Source organism: Gekko japonicus, unplaced genomic scaffold (genome assembly GCF_001447785.1).
Source record: "Gekko japonicus isolate JY-2015 unplaced genomic scaffold, Gekko_japonicus_V1.1 scaffold2232, whole genome shotgun sequence".
NCBI lineage: Eukaryota > Metazoa > Chordata > Lepidosauria > Squamata > Gekkonidae > Gekko > Gekko japonicus.
In genome coordinates this window covers 75,908-98,440 of record NW_015161470.1, presented here as the reverse complement: position 1 = coordinate 98,440, position 22,533 = coordinate 75,908, and the positions used below count along the sequence as shown (strand labels likewise).

General features: G+C 40.2%; 1 protein-coding gene across 1 annotated transcript in view; it reads right to left on the bottom strand.

Annotated features, from left to right (window-relative positions):
- Positions 1–20,766, bottom strand: part of LOC107125679 (netrin-1) — a 123,626-nt gene extending 102,860 nt beyond the window's left edge. Inside the window, exons 1-2 of the mRNA XM_015429131.1 lie at positions 20,724–20,766; positions 20,423–20,611 (exon numbers count right to left, since the gene is read on the bottom strand). Of these exons, the coding sequence (XP_015284617.1) occupies positions 20,423–20,611; positions 20,724–20,766 (232 nt within the window). The remainder of the gene's footprint in view (positions 1–20,422; positions 20,612–20,723) is intronic.
- Positions 20,767–22,533: the final 1,767 nt, after the last annotated feature.

The window sequence follows — 22,533 nt, the reverse complement described above, 5'->3', positions numbered from 1 at the left end:
AACCGCTCCCTTCTGCCTTTTTTGGTCTTGGTGGGGAGAGAGGTGTGCTGGGGACTGAATCCCCCCTACTCCTCCTGTCCTCTTTGCTGCCTCCCCTGTGGTGTAAAACGCTCCATGTGTTACTTGAACACAAGAACACATAAAGTTGCCTTATACTGAATCAGACCCTTGGTCCAGCAAAGTCAGCATTGTCTACTCAGACCGGCAGCAGCTCCCCAGGGTCTCAGGCTGAGGTCTTTCACATCACCTGGTCCTTTCTTTTTTTAAACTGGAGATGCTGGGGATAGAACCTGGAACCTTCTGCATGCTAAGCAGATGCTCTACCAGCGAGCCCCAGCCCCTCCCCTTGTCTTCTCATTTTGGCTTAAACCAGGAGAGATTTGCCTTGGCATCCTCTCCAGATATGTCAATATCCCAATCTTTCATCAGAGAATCTTATATATAGAGGGATGTAGGTACCCTAGGGGGATCAACCTCACTGTCCGTGTTGAGGGGGGCATGGGAACTGGCTAAGCCAGCTTTGTTTGTCATCCCTGGAGTCTCTCCACTGAGATGGGAAGCTATAGAAAGAAAGGGAGGGGAACATGGAAGGCAGTGAGTGGGGGAGACCACTTAGTTGCCATCCTTTCCCTGTTCCTCCCACCCCCCCAGCAGCTGCCTGGTACTCCCTACCAGGACAACTCCATCTGTCTCCAGAACAATGAGGGAGGCAGAAGCAGAGTAACAAATCCAATGACCAGAAGGACATGCTGGGAAGAGCAGGGTTTGTTATACCCCCATCTGATCCTCTCTGCTATCCCAGGGGAGTGGGCTCCTCTAAAGGCCTGAACGCTAGGCCTCAATTGCCCTCATCCCCTCCCCCCCCCATGGCCATGGGGGTTTCCTACAATGATTCAGGTGGCTGCTCCTTTGTTTCTCCTACACTGGCTTCCGGGGAAGCTGCTGGGTCTTCAGCACCGCCCCATGCCTACTGCAGCCGGGAAAAGGCCCTCTTATGGTAGGAAGAGCCCACTGGGAGTCTGCAGTCCAGCCACAGTTGCAGGGGTTCTCCTTGCACCGCCAGCTTCAACACACCAACGGCTGCCGGCTGCAGCCTGGAGATAAGCCTGGTGGGGCCTGTGGCCTTGCCATGCAGTCTGATGTCCTCCGCTGCTGACCATGGCTTGCTTTCTGGGCCAGGCAGAGTTTGGGCTTCCTGTGTGGCTGCTGGGAGCTGCCCAGTGCCAGTGCTATGGCTGCATGTGGCCCCATCAGCGCAGCCCACACATCAGGCCCAGCTGGAGCCTGTGGCCTCACTGCACCACCTCCAAGGGTTCTGCCACTTTCTGCAGCCTGGGAGAGCTCTGCTGCAGCTGGGGGCCTCATCAGCATGACTCATAAATTGGGCCCGGCTGGAGCCTGTTGCCTCACCGAGCCAGTTCCAAGTCTTTCACCTGGGCAAGCTCTGCTGTGGCTGCTAGGAGCCTCCCAGGGCTCCCAGCTGTACACGTTTTCATCACCGCCACAGCCTGGGAGAGCTCTGCCATGGTTGCTGGGGGCCTCCCAGCACCACCACTCCCTGTGATTTTTGCCACTGACACAGCCCTGAGGCTTCTGCCACCAACTGCAGCATGATAGCCGGGGAGGAAGGCTGGAAGATCCTTGACACTGGTGGACCTTCCCTTGCCTACCCCCCATTCCTTCTATGAGCCGGATCACTGCGCTTCCTGGAGCACCAGCAAGACCTTCCTGCTTCTCCAGTAATGCCAGTAAGACTGTCCCAGGGGACAGACCCCTCCCTCAGCTGGATGGACTTAGAGAGACCAACCCTGCTTGGGAGGAGAAGCCATATCCCAATAGTGAGGACTGCTTCACTCCTAGGACCACCAGAGAAGCAGGGGTGGTTTGCCATAGTCTTTCTCTGCAGAGTCTTCCTTGGTGGTCTTCCATTCAAGTACTGACCTTGCTTAGGTTCTGAGAGCTGACAAGATCAGACTATACCATGTTGCCTTCCCTCACCGGTCAACTAGTTGGGGAACATAGGGAATATGCAGATTTCTTCCTCAAGATTCCTTTGGTGCCTTCTTAGGAATGGCACATCTTTTTTTCTTTGGAGTTCTTATTTCTAAACAGTATAGCATTCAAACCTAAAATACTCATATTCCTTGATGCAAAGACTTCTTTGAACCCAATTTGTTTCCACCAGTGAAAGTACTAAGGATTGTTGGAATATGTAAGTTTCTGCACTTTTGTTATGAAAGAGTTGTGTTTACAAAGAACTTAGCATAGAACCAATGAGACTTCATGTAGAAGTTCCCATCAGAGAAGAAGGGTGTAGTATTCCTAATGAGGTGATCTAAGAGTTAAAGGTCATTTCCAATGAGTTCCTCAGAGCTTCATATCACTCATCTTTTAAGCAGTTATTCTGGAACCAATGCCTTACAAAATTGAACCCGAGCAGTCCACAATCACTTCCCCAAGAGTGATGCACTGACTTATATTCCTCCAAGGTCAGCATAAGGTCCCCAGTTGCTAGCACTCATTTAATCGGAAATGAGCTTTAACCTGGGATAGCACATCAGGTCGCTGAAGGTCTCGGTGGGAGTCTACAAAGAACACCAAAGAGACTTCATTAGTAGTATATCCATGGACTTTGAAATATTGCATGTATATGCCAACAATTTGCATGTGTCTTTGAAATAGTGCATGTAAATGTTAGTAACTGCAACCTGCATAAGTGTTTGCACCAGCAATATATAAATGTACTGTATAAACAAAAGGTTAAAATACTTTAGATAGTGCCATATAAGGTGAATACTGAATCATTGAATAATAATTTGATAAACATCAGTAAATTGTTTATCTAGCTTCTTGTTACAATGATTCCAGTTCTTTGACATAGTTTGCAAAACACTGTGGTCCCATCTTGTACTACTATAGAGACAGCCTGATCAACAACTAAGGCCATGTGTTAAATGTGTTAAATACAGAGGTCATTTCGGGGGGGGATCGTGGGGGATCGCAGTTCCCCCAGGTGAGGTACGGGGGCGGGGCACATGATGAAGCCCCGCCCCCTGCTTCCGGCCGCCTCGCTTCCGGCCCTCATTCAGCCAGGAGGAGGCAGGAGAAGAGGGAGGGTAAGTTGCTTCCTCCTTGCCTCTCCCCACCCCTGCCTGCCTGGGGCCAGGGAGGGCCTTCGTGGGGCTTCCTTGCAGTCCCGCCGGCCGGGACCATTGGGGGCGGGGTGTGTGGCCTTATGACACACTTTCGGTGATGTCAGGGGGTGTGACCTTATGACACACTTCCGGTGATGTCGGGGTGTGTGGCATATGCTAATGAGTTATGCTAATGAGTTCCCCTAGCTCTTTTTCTACGAAATGACCCCTGGTTAAATATGTTAAATGTTTTCATGTTTTAAATGTGCATATGAATCCTGGCACACTGTGCCAAGCAATGTGAGCTGCCCTGAACCCACTTGCGGGGAGGGAGGGCTATAAATGCAACAAACAAATAAATAAATATCTGCTGCAAATGCCTGCAGTGAACTTGAATGGATCATCTGCCTACTGAATGACTTTGGTGTAGACAAATCTAAACCAATAACCTTGTTTGAAAACAATCAGGCATACATAGCTCTGTCCAAGAGTGAAAGTCTCATATCAAGAAGCAAGCACATCACTATCAAATATCATTCTATGAGACAGATGCAAAACAAGGACTGATTGAACTCAAGTATTGTCCTACAGAAGAGATGGTTGCTGGCATTGTTAAGTATGCAACTCAACAACGAAGTAAGTAACAAGTGAATCAGCTTTATTGAGAACGAGAACTTCCAAAGATCACACAGCATCAGACAACATGACAACACATGCACAGAAAAGCAACAGTGGAGCATAGCTCCTTTTAAACTCTCCCGGGCTGGGGTAGCCACACCCTCACATAGTTAATATCAAATTAGGTTGCAGAGATAACACCCAATCATTTATCTTCCCTCCAGCACAAACTCTTACATTTCATTGGTTACATTATGCTTCAGCCAATGGTGTTGTTCCAGATTAGAATCCGGCTGAGGTCTCAAGTTTAACATGGTTTTAGGTGGAGTGAATACACAACAATTCCTCCCCCCTAAGATGGAACAATACCCTGACAAATGTAGTCTTTCAGATAGGGGGGGGGGCATGCCTTGTTTGACTTGACCACCATGTAGGTTTTGGTGGTGGAACGACCGCAGGAGCCCTGGGTGGCTCACTGTCCAGTGAGTCAGGCTGGCTGGTTACTGATGGGTCACTGTCCAAAGTGGGATTAAGCCCATACTCTGTTTCTAAGGGGGGCTGTGCAAAACTCACCTCCTTGACTGGAGGCCCTCGCTGCTCGCCTTCTGGGTGGTACACAGGTACCCAGCAAAGTTTCTTAGGCCCCGAACAACTTGGGTTCTGCAAGGGCAAATCTACAATAGATCATTGCATTACCTTAGTGCACCTAGCTGATAAGTATACCACATCTAGAAATTCCAAACTCTGCACAGCTTTTCTGGATCTTAAAGGAGCATTCAACTCATTTGACAGAGAGTTACTATGGACTAAACTTGACCAATCAGACATTGATAAGAGACTCCTCAAATTAATTATAACGTTACACACTTCCATCACCTGCCAAATCAAATGTTCAACTGAAGGGGAATTAACACCAAAAATTCCCTTTAACAAAGGAGTTAAACAGGGATGCATACTTGCTCCTTTGCTATTTAACTTATTTCTCAATCATTTGTCCCCCGTCTTAGCGGAAGAAGACCACCATTCTCCTAAATTGGGCACCCTTCGAGTACCCATCCTGCTATACACAGACAATACAGTACTACTGTCTTGCACGAGGGTGGGGCTCTTCAATTACGAGAAATCCAAGATACTAGTATTTGCTAAGTCCTGAAAAATCCAAAACTGGACATTTGATGGGAAAGAAATAGAGCAGGTCAAGCACTTTAAATATTTAGGTCTCTATTTCAGCTATAACATGTCCTTGTCATGCCATCACAAATCTATGATTAATTTAGCTACCATTACTGCATCAGCCATTTCATGTTTCTTCTTTAATAGAGGCAATCAGTTTGTTCCAGCTGTTTTTAAAGCCAAAGTGAGTCCACAGTTATTGTACAGCATTCCAACATGGATAAGTGCCCACGAGACCGGAATTGAAAGAGTTCAATCCAAATTTGCAAGAAAAATCATGGGTCTGCCACGCTGCATTCCATACACAGCTCTCTGTTTAGAAACAGGCCTTAACATGATAGAAACAAGGGCATGGATAATATCAATCAAATACTGGCTATGAATCCACTACACTGCTGACTGTGGGAGCTATATACACCAAATGCTGTCTGAATCTATCTCATCTAAATGGATTGCCTACATAGAAAAGAAAATAATTACAATGGGATTATCCATGGATTCTCTGTATATGCTATCTTTCACAAATGCATATCAGTTAATAAAATGCAGAATCCTGGATACTGAAATGCAAAAATTAGTCAGCGATGCAAATAAATCCTGCTCCCCCTTGAATTTGGGAATTCTCCCAATTATTGGCCATCTGCCTTCTTACTTATCAGCCCTCTGTGCCCCACAACTGCGCCAAGCATTTGCACTTGCTAGATGCAATACTATTCCATCTGCTGTCACTTATGGTAGATATAAAGGGATTCCATATTCAGCAAGACTCTGTGCGTGTAATCTAAATCAAGTTGACTCGGTTTTCCACATTCTCCTATTCTGTCCCCAATATGATGATATACATTTTACTCTTTTAGACCCAATTTTATTTAACATGATAGGCTGCCCAGATGCTTTGAAGGTGCACCATCTCCTGAATGATTCGTCACCTGAAATAACTGAAAAGGTAGCCTGATTTCTAAGTTTGGTAATTAAGGATCGATTGCACAATGCATAGTTGCATATGATTGACTTACTTCTCCTTGTTACCTCTTTATCCGTTTCTTCCTGTAACCTGACATGTGCCAATAAAGGTCTGTGTATGTGTGTGTGACTCCATGTAGCAGTTCCCACCAGAGAAGCAGGATGTAGTGTTCCTAAATGAGGTGATCTAAGAGTCCCTGTGGGCTAATAGATAATTTGGAGAAAGTTATATGTTGTTTGTCATGTATTCAGCTGGGGGGAGTTTTGGGGAAACTTTCCTTTTCTTTGCTCAAGAGATCACAAGGTTTTACACAAGATGGAGTTTAGATCAGGAGAAGCTAATTACTGTTTCTTCTTTATTGTTTCATTCCAATGTAACCTTTCCATTTCTTTTCTAGTAAAGTTTTTCTTTTTAACTAAACACACATCTATGTGCTGCCTTTATTCTGCTGTGTTTTCAGTTTTCTGCTTATTTTTCCAACAAGAACCAATTCACCTTAAGTGAAGGTCCATGCAGCACGTAGAAGGTTACAAAACAATACTCAAGTGACTCAAAGGTATTATGTTTACTCAGAACATAAATAGGCATATGAGACTAGAGGGTCTTAGAGTCACTTCCAGTGGGCAAGGTTCTCAGTGTTTCCCTTTTCATAGTTTCCCTGTCTGTGTGCACAAAACTGATTCCCAAATGTTTTACCTCACCTGTCCCTTGACTGCCAGTATCCCACTTCTTTCCTTCCTCTACTACTGCCTTATTTAGCAGTTGGAATAGAGGATAGTTTAACTTTATTGTGGATGGCACTGTCTTATGTAAGATATTATTGCTTCTCATGATGCTGAATGGAGTTCCTGTACACTGAAAATGGCTTATTAGCATAAAAATGTTAAATTCCTTGTGTACTTTTAATAAAAATATTTCTCCTGTTAATGGGAGAAATGTTACATGCTTCCAACCAAATTAAAAAATACTTTTGAAACATACCTCTATATGGATGTGAAATGTAGATGAAAGATAAAATAAGGGGAAATGATATTTTTAAGTATAAATGAATGTATAAGGGAAGCTGAACAGAAAAGAAAACTAATAAAGAAATATTGGACCATTAGAAACTGGGAAAGGATGCAAGCAAGGAAAATGGGACAGTGGATTAATCTGAGACAGGATTCCAAGAAAAGGTCAACAAGGCCTAGACAACCACTACATAATGCAGTTTTAAAACAAGAGAATATGATTGAAGATGTACGCTAACATGAAAAAGCTTGCACAAATTTGGCGATATTCCTCCATGAGTTACAAAACATGGGGGAAGAAGAGAAGTTCAAAAAAGACAATGTAGTTGCAAATAATTTTTTTCCAAATTTTGTTTATTAAGAAACAACACAATAACAATATAACAATTCTAACAGTACTTCTAAGTAATAAAAACAACCCTGACTTACTTAAAAGGAACTGAATGTTAAGAACATTGCAGCATACCCATAATATCTTGAACATCAATTACCATAAATGAAGAGTGTTTATTACATCCGGTATCACTCCTTGAGAAGCAAGATAAGATAAAATAGGAAACCAAATGCTAGTAAATTCACTATACCCATCAATATCATTTGTTGGTTTCATTATGTCTACAGTTTTTTCCATTATATATAGGTTCCACAACGTACTGTGCCATAAACTTAGATTGGGTTTACATTCTGATTTCCATTTCGATGCAATGGTTGTTCTTGCTGCAAATAACAGTAATGCAATTTTCTTTTTTTGTATATGAGATAAGTTGTTTTCATTTCTAAAATTTAAGAGAATTGATTCTGGACTCTTAGGTATAGTATGTCCAGTAATGTGCCTTATTTGTTCCAATATTTCATCCCAGAAGATTGTAATTACTGGACATTCCATCCAACAATGTACATAGGTCCCAATCTTTTTACATTTTCTCCAACAAAAGGGATCAGATTTTTGTGTGATGTGGGATAACTGCAAAGGGGTTAAATACCAATATGTCATGATTTTAAAGTCTTGCCATTTCAGTGAAAACATAGATGAGTTATTTTCATAGTTATTCTATATTTTAAGCCATATGTCATTAGTAAATTCTGTTGAGCATATTTTTTGCCAGTTCTTCTCATATGTTAGTGGCATATTTTCCTGTAAAGTATCAATAATAGAGTAGATCTCAGATATAACCTCTTTTTTGCTTTCGTCTGCATACCGGATAAGTGATTCAAAGGATGTTAAATGTTGTTTCAAAATTGATTTAAGATTAATATGCATACAATGGTGTGTAATTTGAAAATATTGATACCATGGTGTTGTTGTATTCACTTTGTGTTCCAACACAGCTTTGTCCATTAATTGTTTGTTTAATACTAAATCTTCTAATTTGGTAATATCAGCCTCTTGCCATTTTTATAGTCCTGTAGGCATTGCCCTGGTGGATACCAAGATTGTTCATAGAAGGAGGAAAACCTAGAAATATCTGGAGTAAGTTTTTTTTAAAAAGTGTCCCAAACATTTAAAGAAGAACTAAAAAACTTATTTTGTATTGTCTGCAATGGACTATTTTTAGCTTGTTGCCAAATAATATATTGAAGGTTATATGGGTGAGTGAATTCTGTTAAGATGTGTATCCAATCTGGGAGATATTCTTTTTTGAGCACTGTGATTATTCTGGCTAAATGAGTAGCATAACAATAATTACAAAGGTTGGGAAAGTTTATTCCTGTATCCTATGCCTTTTTTTGCCCATAGAAAGTTATTTAGCATATTTTGCCACTCTTTTAAACGTGGGTTTGGTATTTCCATTTGAATAGTTCTAAAAAGATAAAGAAATTTTGGTAATATGAAGCATTTTACTAGGTTGTATCTGTCCATCCATGAGAGAAATGGCTTGTCCCATTTTTGAAGTTGAATTTTGATTTCCTCATATACCGTATCATGATTATAACGCAACAGATCCTTCATTTTTGCTGGGATATTGATTCCAAGATATGGTAAACTTGTTTCTGACCATTAGTAATGAAATAATTTGTTGATGCTTTCTTTTGTAAGTTGAACTAGATATACTGGCATTAATTTAGATTTTGTTTGATTTACTCGCAGGCCAGAGACCTTGCCGTATTCCTCTAAGACTCTATGCAAAGAGGTCAGGGATTCTACTGGAGTTGTCAAAAATAACGGAATATCATCTGTGAATAAGTTGAGCTTATAGTGTTTTTTTCTCCAATTTTGATACCTGTGATATCAACTGTATTTCTAATTACATTGGCCAATGGTTCTATTACTATTGCAAACAGGTGACACAAGCAACCTTCCCTCTCTTAGCATCCCACAGGGTCAATCATTTAAGACTCATCCCTGGTCTGCAAATAAGAGATCAAAATAGATCCTCAGTCACATGGAATGTGTGCCATCGAATATGGACCAGAGGCATGTCTGAAAACTGATCCTAAAGGTACAGAGCTCTAGTTTTTGGCAGTTCTCTTCCCTCTTTAAATCCATCAATGTCAAGATTGATTTTCTCAGAAAAGGACAATAAATTTAACCTTGCCTGACCTCCTACCTGACCATCCTAAGTAAAAACCTAGTAAAAACCATTTTAATCCCATAATCCTTTGTGTAATAGTTGTCTTGTCTTGGCACAATAGACATTTCACACAAATGTTACATTGCACTTGCAACTCCTGGGAATGTTATGATGCTTCCTGGCTCAAACAACATTGTTTCATTCACACCATCACAGCATTGTTCTAGGAGCAATCACATCACGCTCCAAGGGGTATAACCAGACATGCGTTGTTCAGTAATTTGTGTGTGTATCTCGATGTCTACTAACCTACACCCCCACTGAAAAGGTTGGGCACCCGGCTTAGAGTGGGACCCTGGTTCGTTTTGCTCATCTTCCTTCTCAGATCTTTGCTCCTTGGATAGGTAAATATAGTCCCATAGAATAAGTTCCCTTCTTTGTCTCTGTAAGCTACCACCTTTATTTTCTGAACTTGTATGTGTGTTCATATAGTGTTTTTCAATTAATAAGTTTTGATTTTATTCTTTAATTCTCTTTAATGAAAACCATTTCATTAATCACAGCCTGGTTCATTTTGAGAGTTCTACTGAGGGAAAAATCCCCATAAACGTAGGTGGAGATCCTGCTTGATTACCCCCTCTCACATTTTTTTGGGTTTCCTAGCTAATTCCCCTAAAAGAAACCCTCACAACCACTTTGGGTAACAGCACCCTTGTCTGGTGCCTCTCTCCAATTTAAAAGATGGGGAATATACTCCATTTATTTTCAAGCTGGAGTGGGGTTTGTTATAAATAGCATTTATAGCAATTAAAAATTCCTGACAAAACCCATATTCCTTAATACTTCTTGTAAATAAGGGATTTCCAACGCATCAAACACTTTCTTTATGTCTAAAGAAATCAAGACCATCTGGTTTTTATTTGATTTAGCCATATCCAGTATATAAAGAACCTTATCCATGTTGTCTATTAAATCATGATTCAGCATAAAGCCCACTTGGTCCTGTGAGATAAAAGTATTTAGTCTTTTTGCTAAAGTTGATGTAAATATTTTAGAATCAACATTCAATAGCGAAATTGGCCTATAAGAAGATGGTAACGTAGCACCTCTGTGAGGTTTAGGTAAAACTATCACTGTGGCTTGGGACCAAGATGAGGGGAAATTGCCAGTGTCTAAAATATGATTGCAAGCATTAGCTAAAGGTTTCAATAAGAGAGGAGCAAAGGTTTTATCAAATTCATTTATATACCCATCCGCTCCTTATTTTTTATTTATTTTTAATGCTTTAATAGAGTCTAATATTTCCTGCTTAGTAAAGGGTCTTTTTAAAAAAGGCTATATGCTCAGTTCTTAATAGTCTTTAGGAGTGTTTGGTGATGTTTTATTTGAGGAGTATAGATTTTTATAAAATTCCCAAAATGTTTGAATTATTTCTTTGTTTGTTGATTGTAATTTGCCCATTTGATTTTTTATTGAGTATATGGTTCTATCCATTCATTTAGAATGGACTCTCTTTGCTAAATTTTTCAATGCTCTAGGAGAATTATGCCATGTTTTTTGTCTTAAAAAGTTTTTTTTCTGTATTTGTGAAATTTCTAACAGTTTCTAAATGCTATAGTGTAAATATCATTGGTTTGGGGTTAAGAATCAACATCAGGCTATCGAAATTAAGCTATTTTGCATTTTCCACTCCTCCTGTCAAAGTCCAAATTAGTTTTTAAATGCTTTGGGGGTAACAACCCCTAGTTCTACTTCAAAATCGAATTGATATCAGAGTCTTTCCCATCCTCCCCCATCTTCTTCTGCATCTTTATTCTCCTCCACTTTCTCAGGTCCCTCTTTTGCTTTCTGTTGTTGCTTCAAGATCATTCACTTTATTTATTTCTCGCTGAAATTTTGAGTTCCTTTTGCAACGTATACAGCTTGTTGCTAAGGTGGTCATCTGGTCCAGTAGAGGGCGTAAAGCTGCAGCAATTGGTTTGGGAAAGTCTGTAGTTGCTTCCGGTCTGGTAGCTAGTGATGATGTGCTAGCCATTCCTGTTGTAAGTTTCATTTTTGGTGCCATTTATTCTGCTCACTGTGTCATTGTTTATACAAGAGTAAAATTTAAAAGTTCTCCAGAAGTCTGGTGATTTATCGCTTTCTTGCTGGTCCACCACACACTCCTTCATAATCCGCTCACTTCAAGCTGCCCTTTCCGCCTCCTGCTTTAAATTCAGTCTTTTTGGGATCGGGCATTCCCCTCCCCCTTCTGCTTGTTTGGGGCTTTGGGATGGCTTTGCTGCTAGCTTTTCATCGATTGTTGGGTCATAGCTTCACTCACGTTTGTACTTGCATTTGTTGCGTATGTAGAGAGGATAATTTCTTAGGATCCTTGTGTGCTCTATCCGGTGTGCACCTCTTGATGCCATGCTGGCTCCATGCAGCGGAGGCCTTTAGGGGCAAAAAGGTGCCTCAATCCTTTGGCTTCCATCTTGGGAGAGGCACCTCTCACGCCCCAGGCTGTGACTCCCCTCCAAGGGACCTGTGGGGGTCCAAGATCAACTCAGACCCCCCCATCAGCACATTTGTGGGGTGCTCACATCGGAACTACGATGGAGCATGCCCGCTTGTGAGTTGCCAAAAACCAGAAGATGGGAGAGATTGAAAGTATCAAACATGTTCTCCTGTATTGTACTTTTTTCTGTGATATTCGTGATGTTTTTCTAGAAACTCTTTATCAGAGTTAAGTAGGACAACCTGATGACTATAAGTTCGTTTCACTATTATCTTCCCATAACCCCGAGATCATAGAAGCTGTAGCTAAATTTCTCTGTTGTACTATTAAGATGAGAAAATTGTTTCAGTTGCAAGGGTAAAGGATGTATCCTTGTCTCCTAGCTGTACGTTCTGTCAATATGCCAATAAAGGATCTGATTGATTGATATAAACTCTTTTACTACAGTTCTGTTTTTGTTCCAGATCATGTATGGAATCTAGAAGTACCTGTCTTGCCTGCTTTCTTTGTTCAAAAATGAAGCTTTTGAAATAAGCATGCCCCTTAAGACTGGGTTAAGAGTGTCCCAAATTGTTATAGGAGCAACAGCTTTATTTACATTCACTTGAAATTATTGTTTTACTTGATTTTCAATTTCTGCCTTAATTACTGGGTTCATTAATAATTTTTTATTTAAAATCCACTGTGGTCTAGTCTTTATTTCCTCTTTCTTTGAGATTACACATTCCATCCATGAGTGGTCGGACCATAATTTGTACCCTATTTGTGTGGAAACAGTTCTTTGCTAAAAGCCCAGTGACACTAATATACAGGGCTCTAGTCGGGGGGGAGCTCTCAGGTACGGAGCTCCGGAAGAGAACCTCTAGGGGGCAGGGCGGTCACGTGGTGAAGCCCCGCCCCCTTCTTTACCCCACCCTCTGCTTCGATCCTCATTCCGTTTGGGAATGAGGATGAAGCAGGAGGGTAAGTAGCCGGGCCTTCTGACACACTTCCGGTGATGTCAGGGGGTGTGGCCTTCTGTCACTTCCGGTGATGTCAGGGGGCGTGGCATATGCAAATAAGTTATGCTAATGAGTTATGCTAATGAGCTCCGGCAGCTCTTTTTCTACAACAAGACCCCTGCTAATATATAATCTATGTGGGTATAAATCTGATGTCTAATTGAATAAAATGTATAGTCTTTGTCTGTTGAATGATTTTGTCTCCAGATGTCTATTAAATGATGCTCAGAAAATAATTTCACAAGGGCTGTTGGATTATTGTTCTTTCTGACTTTCTTTTTATGAAATGTCCTGTCCATATTCTGATCCACCAAGAAATTTAAATCCCCACCTAAAATAACTTCTCCTTCTTTAAATTTATCCAATTGCCTCAAAGTATCCTTTATAAAGCTAATCTGGCCTTGATGGGAGCATATATGGAACCTATAGTTACCATTTGGTTTTCTAAAGCCTCTTTTAAAAAAAGATATCTGCCTTGCGGGCCCTTTAAAGAGTCCAGGAGTGTAAAACGTATGTTTTTTGACAAAAGGATTGCCACATCTCTAGATTTTGAAGTGCCATGAGCTAGTAACTGATGCTGAAACCAATTTGTTTTGAAAATTAATTTGGTTGATGGTCTTAGGTGAGTCTCCTGCAATAAGAGGATATCTGGATGCAACTTAATTAAATTTGCATATATTCTTTTTTTGATTTACAATGTTATTAAGACCTCTTGTATTAAGCAAAAGTATCTTTACATTATGATTCATGATAATATAATACTGTTAGATGCTGTTGTTAGAATTAAATTAAAAAAACCTTTTAAAACACTTTACTAGACAACTTCAATTAGTTAACAGCACAAAGCATTTGCAGTGAACTAACTTTAAATATATATCCACTGTTGATCAAAAACTAGAATGGGTTATAGCTTATAAATGGGTTATAGTATATAAAACAGTTCCTATAGTACTAGATTCTAAACCCCCCTCTACCCCCCAATTTATGCTTATTAGTATAAATTCTATTATTATTAATGTCTATTAACTTCCTTAATTTAAGCTGAAAATATATAACAGAGCTGTTTTCCCCTTTATAAAATTAACAACCCCCCCTTTGTATTTCCCTCCTCCCCCTAAATCTATCCCTCACTGCTTTTTGATAAACTATTATTGATCGTAAGATGGATCAAGGTCTTAAACTTAAAAATCTTTTTTTTTAAAAAAAAGGAGAATAAAAATATTTTTAAAAAGAACACAAACAACAAAAACAATACTTAAAACATTGATAAATTAAATAACCAAACCAAACCAGAAATATCAAACTAAAACCAAAATTGGAGGGGGACTAGGAAGCACACTCTCTCTATCTTACCCCCCCTTCTATAACTTCTATAACTAAATATTAAGTGTTGATGGAAATATTAAAATCTAGGTGATTTATCATCATCATCTTAGACAGTAAGGTCGTACTGCTTAATTTAATTTTTCTATATTATCCAAGATTTTCTCACTATCATTAAAGATGCACCCATTAATCTTAACCTTGGTGGGAACCTTATTATTTACAACCAATACAGGAGTAGAGAGGAGGGCATTAGAGTTTTCATTTTCTCCCTTCTTATTTGAATTTCCTTGTGGTATTGGCAGCATGGAGGCTGCTGTATTCTTTTCCTCTTTGCAAAACTGTAATTCGATCAATGGGAGAGAACTAAAGTCAATCATATCCATCTCTTCTACACTCACAAGTCCATTTGGTTCCACAGCTTTTAAATGCTCCTCATTTATGGTCTTCTGCCAGGAGTTAGGAAATACCTTCCCCTTAACTTCGTCTACGTGTTCCAATGATTCCTGGAGCTTAGATAACAGTTCTTCTAATCTGCCTATTATCTCTGAGCGTTCACCTTTTGGTAACCCAGTAAAGGCAGCCAATAATTCATGTTTCACTGAATTTTCCAAGTAGGAAGGTGTTCAGACCAGTTAGAAGGTGTTGCTGCTTGCCTTGAAGCCATTTTTAGCGTTCCTTTGCTTTCAAGTGAATAAACTTTTTTTTTCCTAATTAGGAAGGAGGAGAGAGATCTTTATATTAGAGAACACTCTAGTTAAAAATATCCCCTTTTGACTTAAAAACAGTCTCTGTGATCTCAATAATGATGGAACTCTGTTAGATTTCAAGAAAAGCATTATTTTCCCCTCTGCATAGGACTGCTAAGAACTTCACATGATTCCAAATCTATGGATTGATAGTTCTTCTTCAGGAGGGCACTCAAATGACCCATTATACAATATATATATTGTAGTCCAATTCATTATCTGACCCCTATAAGGGCAAATGGTTACACATATTTTGCTCTTCTGCAGATGGAGCTTGTAAGTGCTTGTTTTCACTGAATCCAACAGCACCTTTTTACTACTACCATTTGTTTGCTGGAAACTTTGAGATGGAAGAGGGGGAGTAGTTTTAACTGAATCAATTCTTCTAGAAGTTTTCTTTTCCCATTCTCGTGCTGTAAGACTAATTAAAGGGGAAACTGTCTCTAAAAAAGCAACCATATCTTTTAGTGTATTTGTAATGTAGTTCACAATTCTAATAATTAGAGGCAATAACTCACTTTAAACAGAGAAACTTTCAGATTTATGGTTCTCTGTCATCACCTCCTCAGAGTGGTATAATAAATTTTCTGACTCCAAGCCCTCATTAGAACATTGTAAGTTCACACCAGAGTTGCCTGGAGAGGGTGTGGTCTCCTTTCCATTTTTCCCCCCTCTCTTTCTGTCAAAGGAGCAAATGAATTCGAGACAGGTATGTTAAACAAGGTTTAGCGGGTGGTATAAGATAATAGGATTCAGAATAGGAAGTAATTCTTGATTAGTAAATGGATATATTAGAAGTTAAGGGATCAACTTGAGAATACTTTCTATTAATAAATAATTGTAGGACTGTTGGAAAATATGGTCAATGTTCTGTAATATTGTGCACTACAGAAATTAATAAATTGTGGATTAAAAAACCCCCCAAGGTTTCAGACTCCAAAGGGAAGAATTCCATAATTTTCTTTTGTTTAATAGCAGGGAAGCTGAGTTCTTTATCTTCCTTGTCCCGTAAGTGCTTCCTAGCCCCCATTCTTTTCTCAGTTAGCGTTAACTCCTACTTATTTTTATTGCTTACTGGTTTCTCTTTGCTTATCTAAGCAGTTCCTTGAATAAGGCTGAAAGTTGCCGCAACAGTTCACAAAGGGGGAGAAAGGTCGAAAGCTTAAGAAGGTTGTAAGCTTAGGAGGATATCCACCACATTACCTCTCTGTCACCATGCTTTTTAGGTACCTAGTTGCAAATAAATGATTACCATTTGGTACTGTAAAATGCCAAATTAAGAGAGAACCTTTTAAATGAGGGGCTCCTTTCATTCCTTGTCAGGCCCCATTTATATTTTCATAGACTCCAAACACTCATGTTTCACTCTGTCTAATGTTTGACCCTGCTGATTGCTAGGAAAACAGATAAGATGTAATTTTTAGAGATAGCACATTCTCAGTGACAAAGACCTAGTGTATTGGCACTTTCCAGCTCTCTCACTGGCTGTGCTGTGTGCTCCATCAGCCACTGACTCATCAACCGCCACTCATGAGTACTTGCATGCCATTGGCTGGGTGCTGGGTCCACTCCTCTCCCCCGCCCACTGCCAAAACGGCTGTCTCTTCTGATGAAGATGCTTCTCCTGCTTGGCTCCTCCACAGCCGGCTGGCTACTGAGGTGGGCCAGTGGCCATCAAACCATTTTCTTCTCCTGCTGTGGGGCTTTCTCCTCCGTGGCTGTTGCTAGGCAACCAAGCTTGGTTCTGTCAGTAAAAAGGCAGAGTCAGGAGGCCCTTTCGAGGCCTACTTTGGCCTTTGTGGGGAACTCATTGGGGCCCATCCTGACTAGGGTTACCAGCTCCAGGTTGGGAAATTCCTGGATATTTTGTGGTGGCATCTACAGAAGCCAGAGTTTGGGGAGGGGAGAAGCCTCTGCTGAATAGAATGCCATAGAGTCCACTCTCCAAAGCAGTTATTTCCTCCTGGGGAACCATTGCTACCAATCTCCAGGTGAGGGCTGGAGATCACACAGAATTAAAACTGCTATCCAGATGGCAGAGTTCAGTTCCCCTGGAGAAAATGGTGGACTCTGTGTCATTATACCCTGCTGAGGTCACCACAGCAAATTGACGCTGAGTGCCCAAGGTCGGGGCACCCACCCAGAGGTTCTTTCTAGAGTTTGTTGTATTCATTTCTACAATGGGCCTTATTCCTAGTTAAAAATATTCACCACTTCAAGTAGATTAAGTTATGATAATACTTGGGACAGACAGTTTGGTGTAGCGGTTAAGAGCAGCAAACTCTGATCCGGAGAACTAGGTTTGATTCCCCACTCCTCCACATGCAATCAGCTGGGTGACCTTGGATCAGTCACAGTTCTCTCAGAGCAGATCTCTCAAGAGCTCTGTCAGCCCAACCTACCTCATAGGGTATCTATTGTGGAGAGAGGAAGGAAAGGAGATTGTAAGCTGCTCTGAGACTCTTAGTGAAGGGTGATATATAAATCCAACTCTCTTCCTCCTCCTCCTCCTCCTCTGGGTGATCTTTTTTAACACAAATATCACAGGGCACTCATTCATTTTTGTACTACCACATAACCACTGCATGACTTGAAAGGCATTTAATCATTCTGTAAAAATGATGAGCCATTAAATGTGTGGCTTTTTAGAAGGCAAGTCATGAGACAGAGCTTTATAATCACTTTTCCTTGGCTCTCTAATTTATAGCTGATTCTTGTGGAGAGCATTCTGCTGCTGCTGTTGTGCATTTGTATATGGATTATATATATTTTACCCTGTGTTTGGATGTGTGCAAAGCAAATCTGTGTCTGTGTATTTGTAAAAGAAATACCCTTTGTCCTCCCAGATACCAGCCATATTCAGTGAAGTCCAATGTTTGATGGTATGCACACCTGTGAGAAAGGGAGGGAAGGCAACCTTTTGTTTTTCATGTCAGGGGCCCATTTGCTGATCTGCGTAACCTCAACAATCCATTCACAACTTTGTCTTTCTTCTCTTATGTCTGAGTTCGCTTTTCCATGTCTTTGTTTTTACTTGTCTAGTCAAATGTGTTCTGAATATGTGTGCCTATGCTTATGTGTTTGAAGTGGGGGAGTGGGGAGGAAAGAAGGCTGATAAGCTGTGACCAGTTGAACAAAACAGACTTCTAATCTTTTTCTTTTTTTAAAAGGGAAAACATTATGGTTTCCTGGACACAGAATATAGTCAAGAAAAGTAGGGTTTTCAGAACTAAGAGGGCCAGACCCTCCCCACCCCAAGGCAGTCGCAAGACAATTTCCCCCCACTTCATATAGTTATATTGCTACAGGGGTCTGGAGAGCTTCCTAGAAGCTCAAAAAATATTCCCTTGGGTTGCTTCAGCTTGTAGAAAAAAAACTGTAGAAAACCAGGGATAGTATGTTTCCCTCAGGAGCAGAGTTCCAACACCAACCCCTGACAGTATTTTCACAGCAACAACTTTTACCTCACATCTGTGCTCCCAACTATATCCTTCACTCTTCACCCATCTACTATAAATCCACCAACTCCAGAACAGAAATGGGGGGGGGGAGAGAGAGAGATCACTGATGGAAGAATGGAAGAAAAGGGTTTTTTCTGCTGATCCAAGAATTTAAGAATGGGATCCTGTTCAAGAGACATGTGTCAATGGAAAGCTCCCATGTGGAAAAAATCATACTAAGGCTGGAGGTTCCAGCACTGAATCACTCAGTGCCCAGAATAATACCGGTTTCACCCCAAAAGCCTTTGTCGTGTTACTGGTTAAGCAGCATAGCACTTCAAGTCTGTAAAGGGTGCTATGCTACTCTTTCCTTCCCTCTTAAAAGAACAGCAGTTTGAAGGATAATAAGCTTGTATGCTGGGATAAGTTCTAAGAAGTAACCAAGATCCAGGGTCAAATGTTAACAAAAAAAGCACCTCTGCCTTTGTATTCATAATTTTATTCAAGCCAGTTTCTATATCTCTCTGTTAAATAGTTGAGTAGACAAAAAACAGAGCAGGTGGGAGTCTTAAAATTATGGTTCTAAAAATGACTTCGTTCTTATTATATTTTTCTTCTCCATGGGAGGCCTTTAGCATTACTTTACACACTGCTCCTGGGTCAACATTTTGCACCTACATATAATACTAGGTTTTGTTTAGAAAACTTCCCAGGTGCATAGTTATTACTAGAGAGTTTTAACTGCATAGTTTAACAATGCAACACTATGCAGATTAACAATACAACGCTATGCAGAGTTACTCCTGTCTAAGTCCATTGAAATCAGTGGGCTTGACACAGAGCAACTCTGCACATTATTACCACATGTCCTGACAAATGTAAATGCTATATTGTCTATGAATTTTATCAAGTATTGCTCCAATAAAAATAATTTCTAGATGACCCTGGAGGTCCCGTCTACCTCTATGATTCTATGTATTGAATTCAGAAAAATTTGAAATTAACATTTCCCCCTTTATCAAATAATTCAGTTCAAGTATTTGTTGCTATTGGGACATAAAGTTAACATGAGATACCTTTTAAATTTGTTTTTATTAAAGAGAAATCAAAATAAGCATGCTAAATCAAATCACATTCTATTTAGGGTATAGATATTTTTCCAGATTCTTTTTAAAAATGTTCTAATTCTAATTTTTCCAGAATGGTAAGAAAAAGAGGGAGAAAGAGCAAGTTAGACTGCGGTCACACGGGCAGGAAAATGCGGAGGGGGGGAAGCGTGGCTGTTTGCCCCGGGGCAAAGTAACACGCGGTTGCGCAAGCAGACATGTCGTGGAGGTCCCGTGGTAGGGGGGAGGTGCCAGTCACACCACAATCCTGCGGCGCAGCAAAGAAGCGGTGCGCCACGGCAAATGGGTGGTTTTCCCCCCTGTACACTGACGTGTGCGCATGCCCCGTTGGGTGCTTGTGCGCATCCTGAGGACACTTTAAAAAAAAGTGCTGGATGCCATGGGATTCCACTGGAAACGCGATCACGCGCCTGCCCTTGCCCCACGTTTTCCAGAAACTAGTACCTCCGAGGTACTAGTTTTTTTACCGCGCATCTTCGGAGTGAAGCCTCGGGTGAGCCATGGGAGCTCTACACTTCCCAGATGTGGCGGTGAGATCACGCCCAGAAAATCTGCCTATCTTCCGTCTCTCTAGCGTGCCTAATGCTCCGTGTGACCGCAGCCATAGATGGTTAACAGCAAAGGCATGCAGTACAATTTGTAACTGGGTATGAATATGTCAACTATTACAAATTAAGGAATGTTACAAATTAAAGCTGCAAGCATGTGCACATTTACATGGATGTAATCCCCATTCAAATCAGGGGAACTTACTTCTCAATAATTGTGCATATAGGATCTGGCTATAAGAAGAAAAACAATGCCAGAAACAACAGGCAGAGGCCAAAACAAATGTTGGTGATTTCCTGGTAGTTGCTCCCTTGGCAGACATACCTTTGCATGCCTTCCTGTGAGTGATTGGTTTTGTCATGTCCCGATAGTAGCCCTCCTTGCAGTAGTGACAGTGACGTCCTGCTGTGTTGTGCCGGCAATTAAGACAAACACCTCCACTCTTGCGACCAGATAGTTTGTAGAGTTCCATGTTAAAACGACACCTCCTGGCATGCAGGTTGCAGTTGCAAGCTGAAAAGAAAGGAGACAAAAACAGAAATGTCACTATTAGTGACTTATGGCTTTTACAGAATATGTTGTTTTACTTTTGGCTTAAATGGTTCAGGCCATGACTGAAACATACAGAACAGTCCTGTACATACTCCAAACTGGTACTCATATGCCATGTGCTCAAAAGCAGGAGGCAATCCAGTATTGCACAGACTAGAATACAGTAGAAATTGTAGAAACATGTGTAACTCCGAAGATGAATGTTTTCAGAAATACAGCAAACGCAAAATAAATTCCAATCAATTCACTGGAAATTTTAGTTTGATTGGATTTGGCCCCCTTCAAAGCCACAAACTTTTATAAAAGACTATTTCAGATTATGGTCCATTTTTCTTTCCCACCAGAAAGTACTGGTGATTATCCTCCAATTTACCTGGAATTTGACTTGAAACATATTCACTTAAATGAAAACATACAGCTTTGCAAAATAGCATGCAAAAAAGTGGACTATAAGAACAATAAATAAATACACCCTCATTAGTACATTCTTGCTGTGACATATCGTACTGAATATAAAAAAGAAAATTTGAAATATCTATATAAAAATAGATATTGAGAGGACTTGCAGAATGTGAAAAAATGTAATAAGACACTTTTTTTATTTATTTAAGGCATTTCTGTGCCACCAGTTAATTATGTTTGTGAGGTAGCTCACATAATATCAGTCGAAATAAAATTAAATACATTAACTGGAAAAAAATTTTAAAAACCCACCCCCTAAACGACAGCAACAGACTAAGTCTAAAACACAGCAGATAACTTAAGTGTTTGGGGAAAATATATTTATCTGTTGCCAAAAGTCTGGGAGAACAGAAACCTGAAATATAAAATTCAGAAGAGCAAGTACTCAGGGGGAATCACAGAAGAGATTCCATAACAGAAAAGACCCTATCTCTGGTAGCCACCCATCTCACCTCAGAGACTTCCAGCGAAAATCCTAACAAATGGGAAAACTTATACATATAGACAGGTTTATGCATACCTCCACATTGTACTTTGGCTGCGAAACTGAATTAAGGTTGATCAAGACCTGATTCCAAAAATATACCATGGTTTGTTTCTTGAGTTGTCATGAACCGCAAACAATGAACATAAAAGAAGAAGCCACTTGGCTGCCTAGAGAGTCAAATGAAAACCTGTGTCCTAAGAACAATATCATACAGAGCAGATGACATTCTGTATCTCTATATGCTAGCTAACTTTATGAGATAGTAGCTATGCCTTGCTGTGTACAGGGAGACGTAAGATGTTACTAGGGCTAAGACAAAAACATGCCTTTCTAATATATTATTCATACTTCTGTGGCTTTGTCAAGATATGGACCAGCTTGGAATGTGGGGGGGGGGGAGGGAGGGCAATGCATCTCTGACTAGAGATGTAAAATTTCCGGAAATTTTGAAGCTCAGAAAAACCCCAGTTTTTTCCCAGGGGAAAACAGAAGATTCGGAAAAATTGAAAAAAATGCTACATTAGCACTTCTTTTTTCTTTTCCAGATTGAAAGTCATTCTGTTACTTTAGGAACATAAAATATGACTATGGACAATTTTACTTGGCATGAAATTATCACAACTAGCATATTAAAAATATAGTGTATCCAAACAAACAGAATTTACTTTTTTATCATATTATTTGTACTTGTAACAAATGGAGCAACAATCTCCTGAACTGTTTACTAGTTTATGTGGAACAGACCAAAAAACCTCCACAAAACAATCTTTAAAAATCCAGAAGTAACAATTATTCATATTAAAAACCCATTCTCATAAAAACAATTGAAGAGGGGGGAAGTGTATAGAAAGGATTTGGAAAATATTTGAACACCTTGTCTTAAAATATTCTATTCATCGTATTAAAATAAAATGTTCCATAATCAATTTTTTTT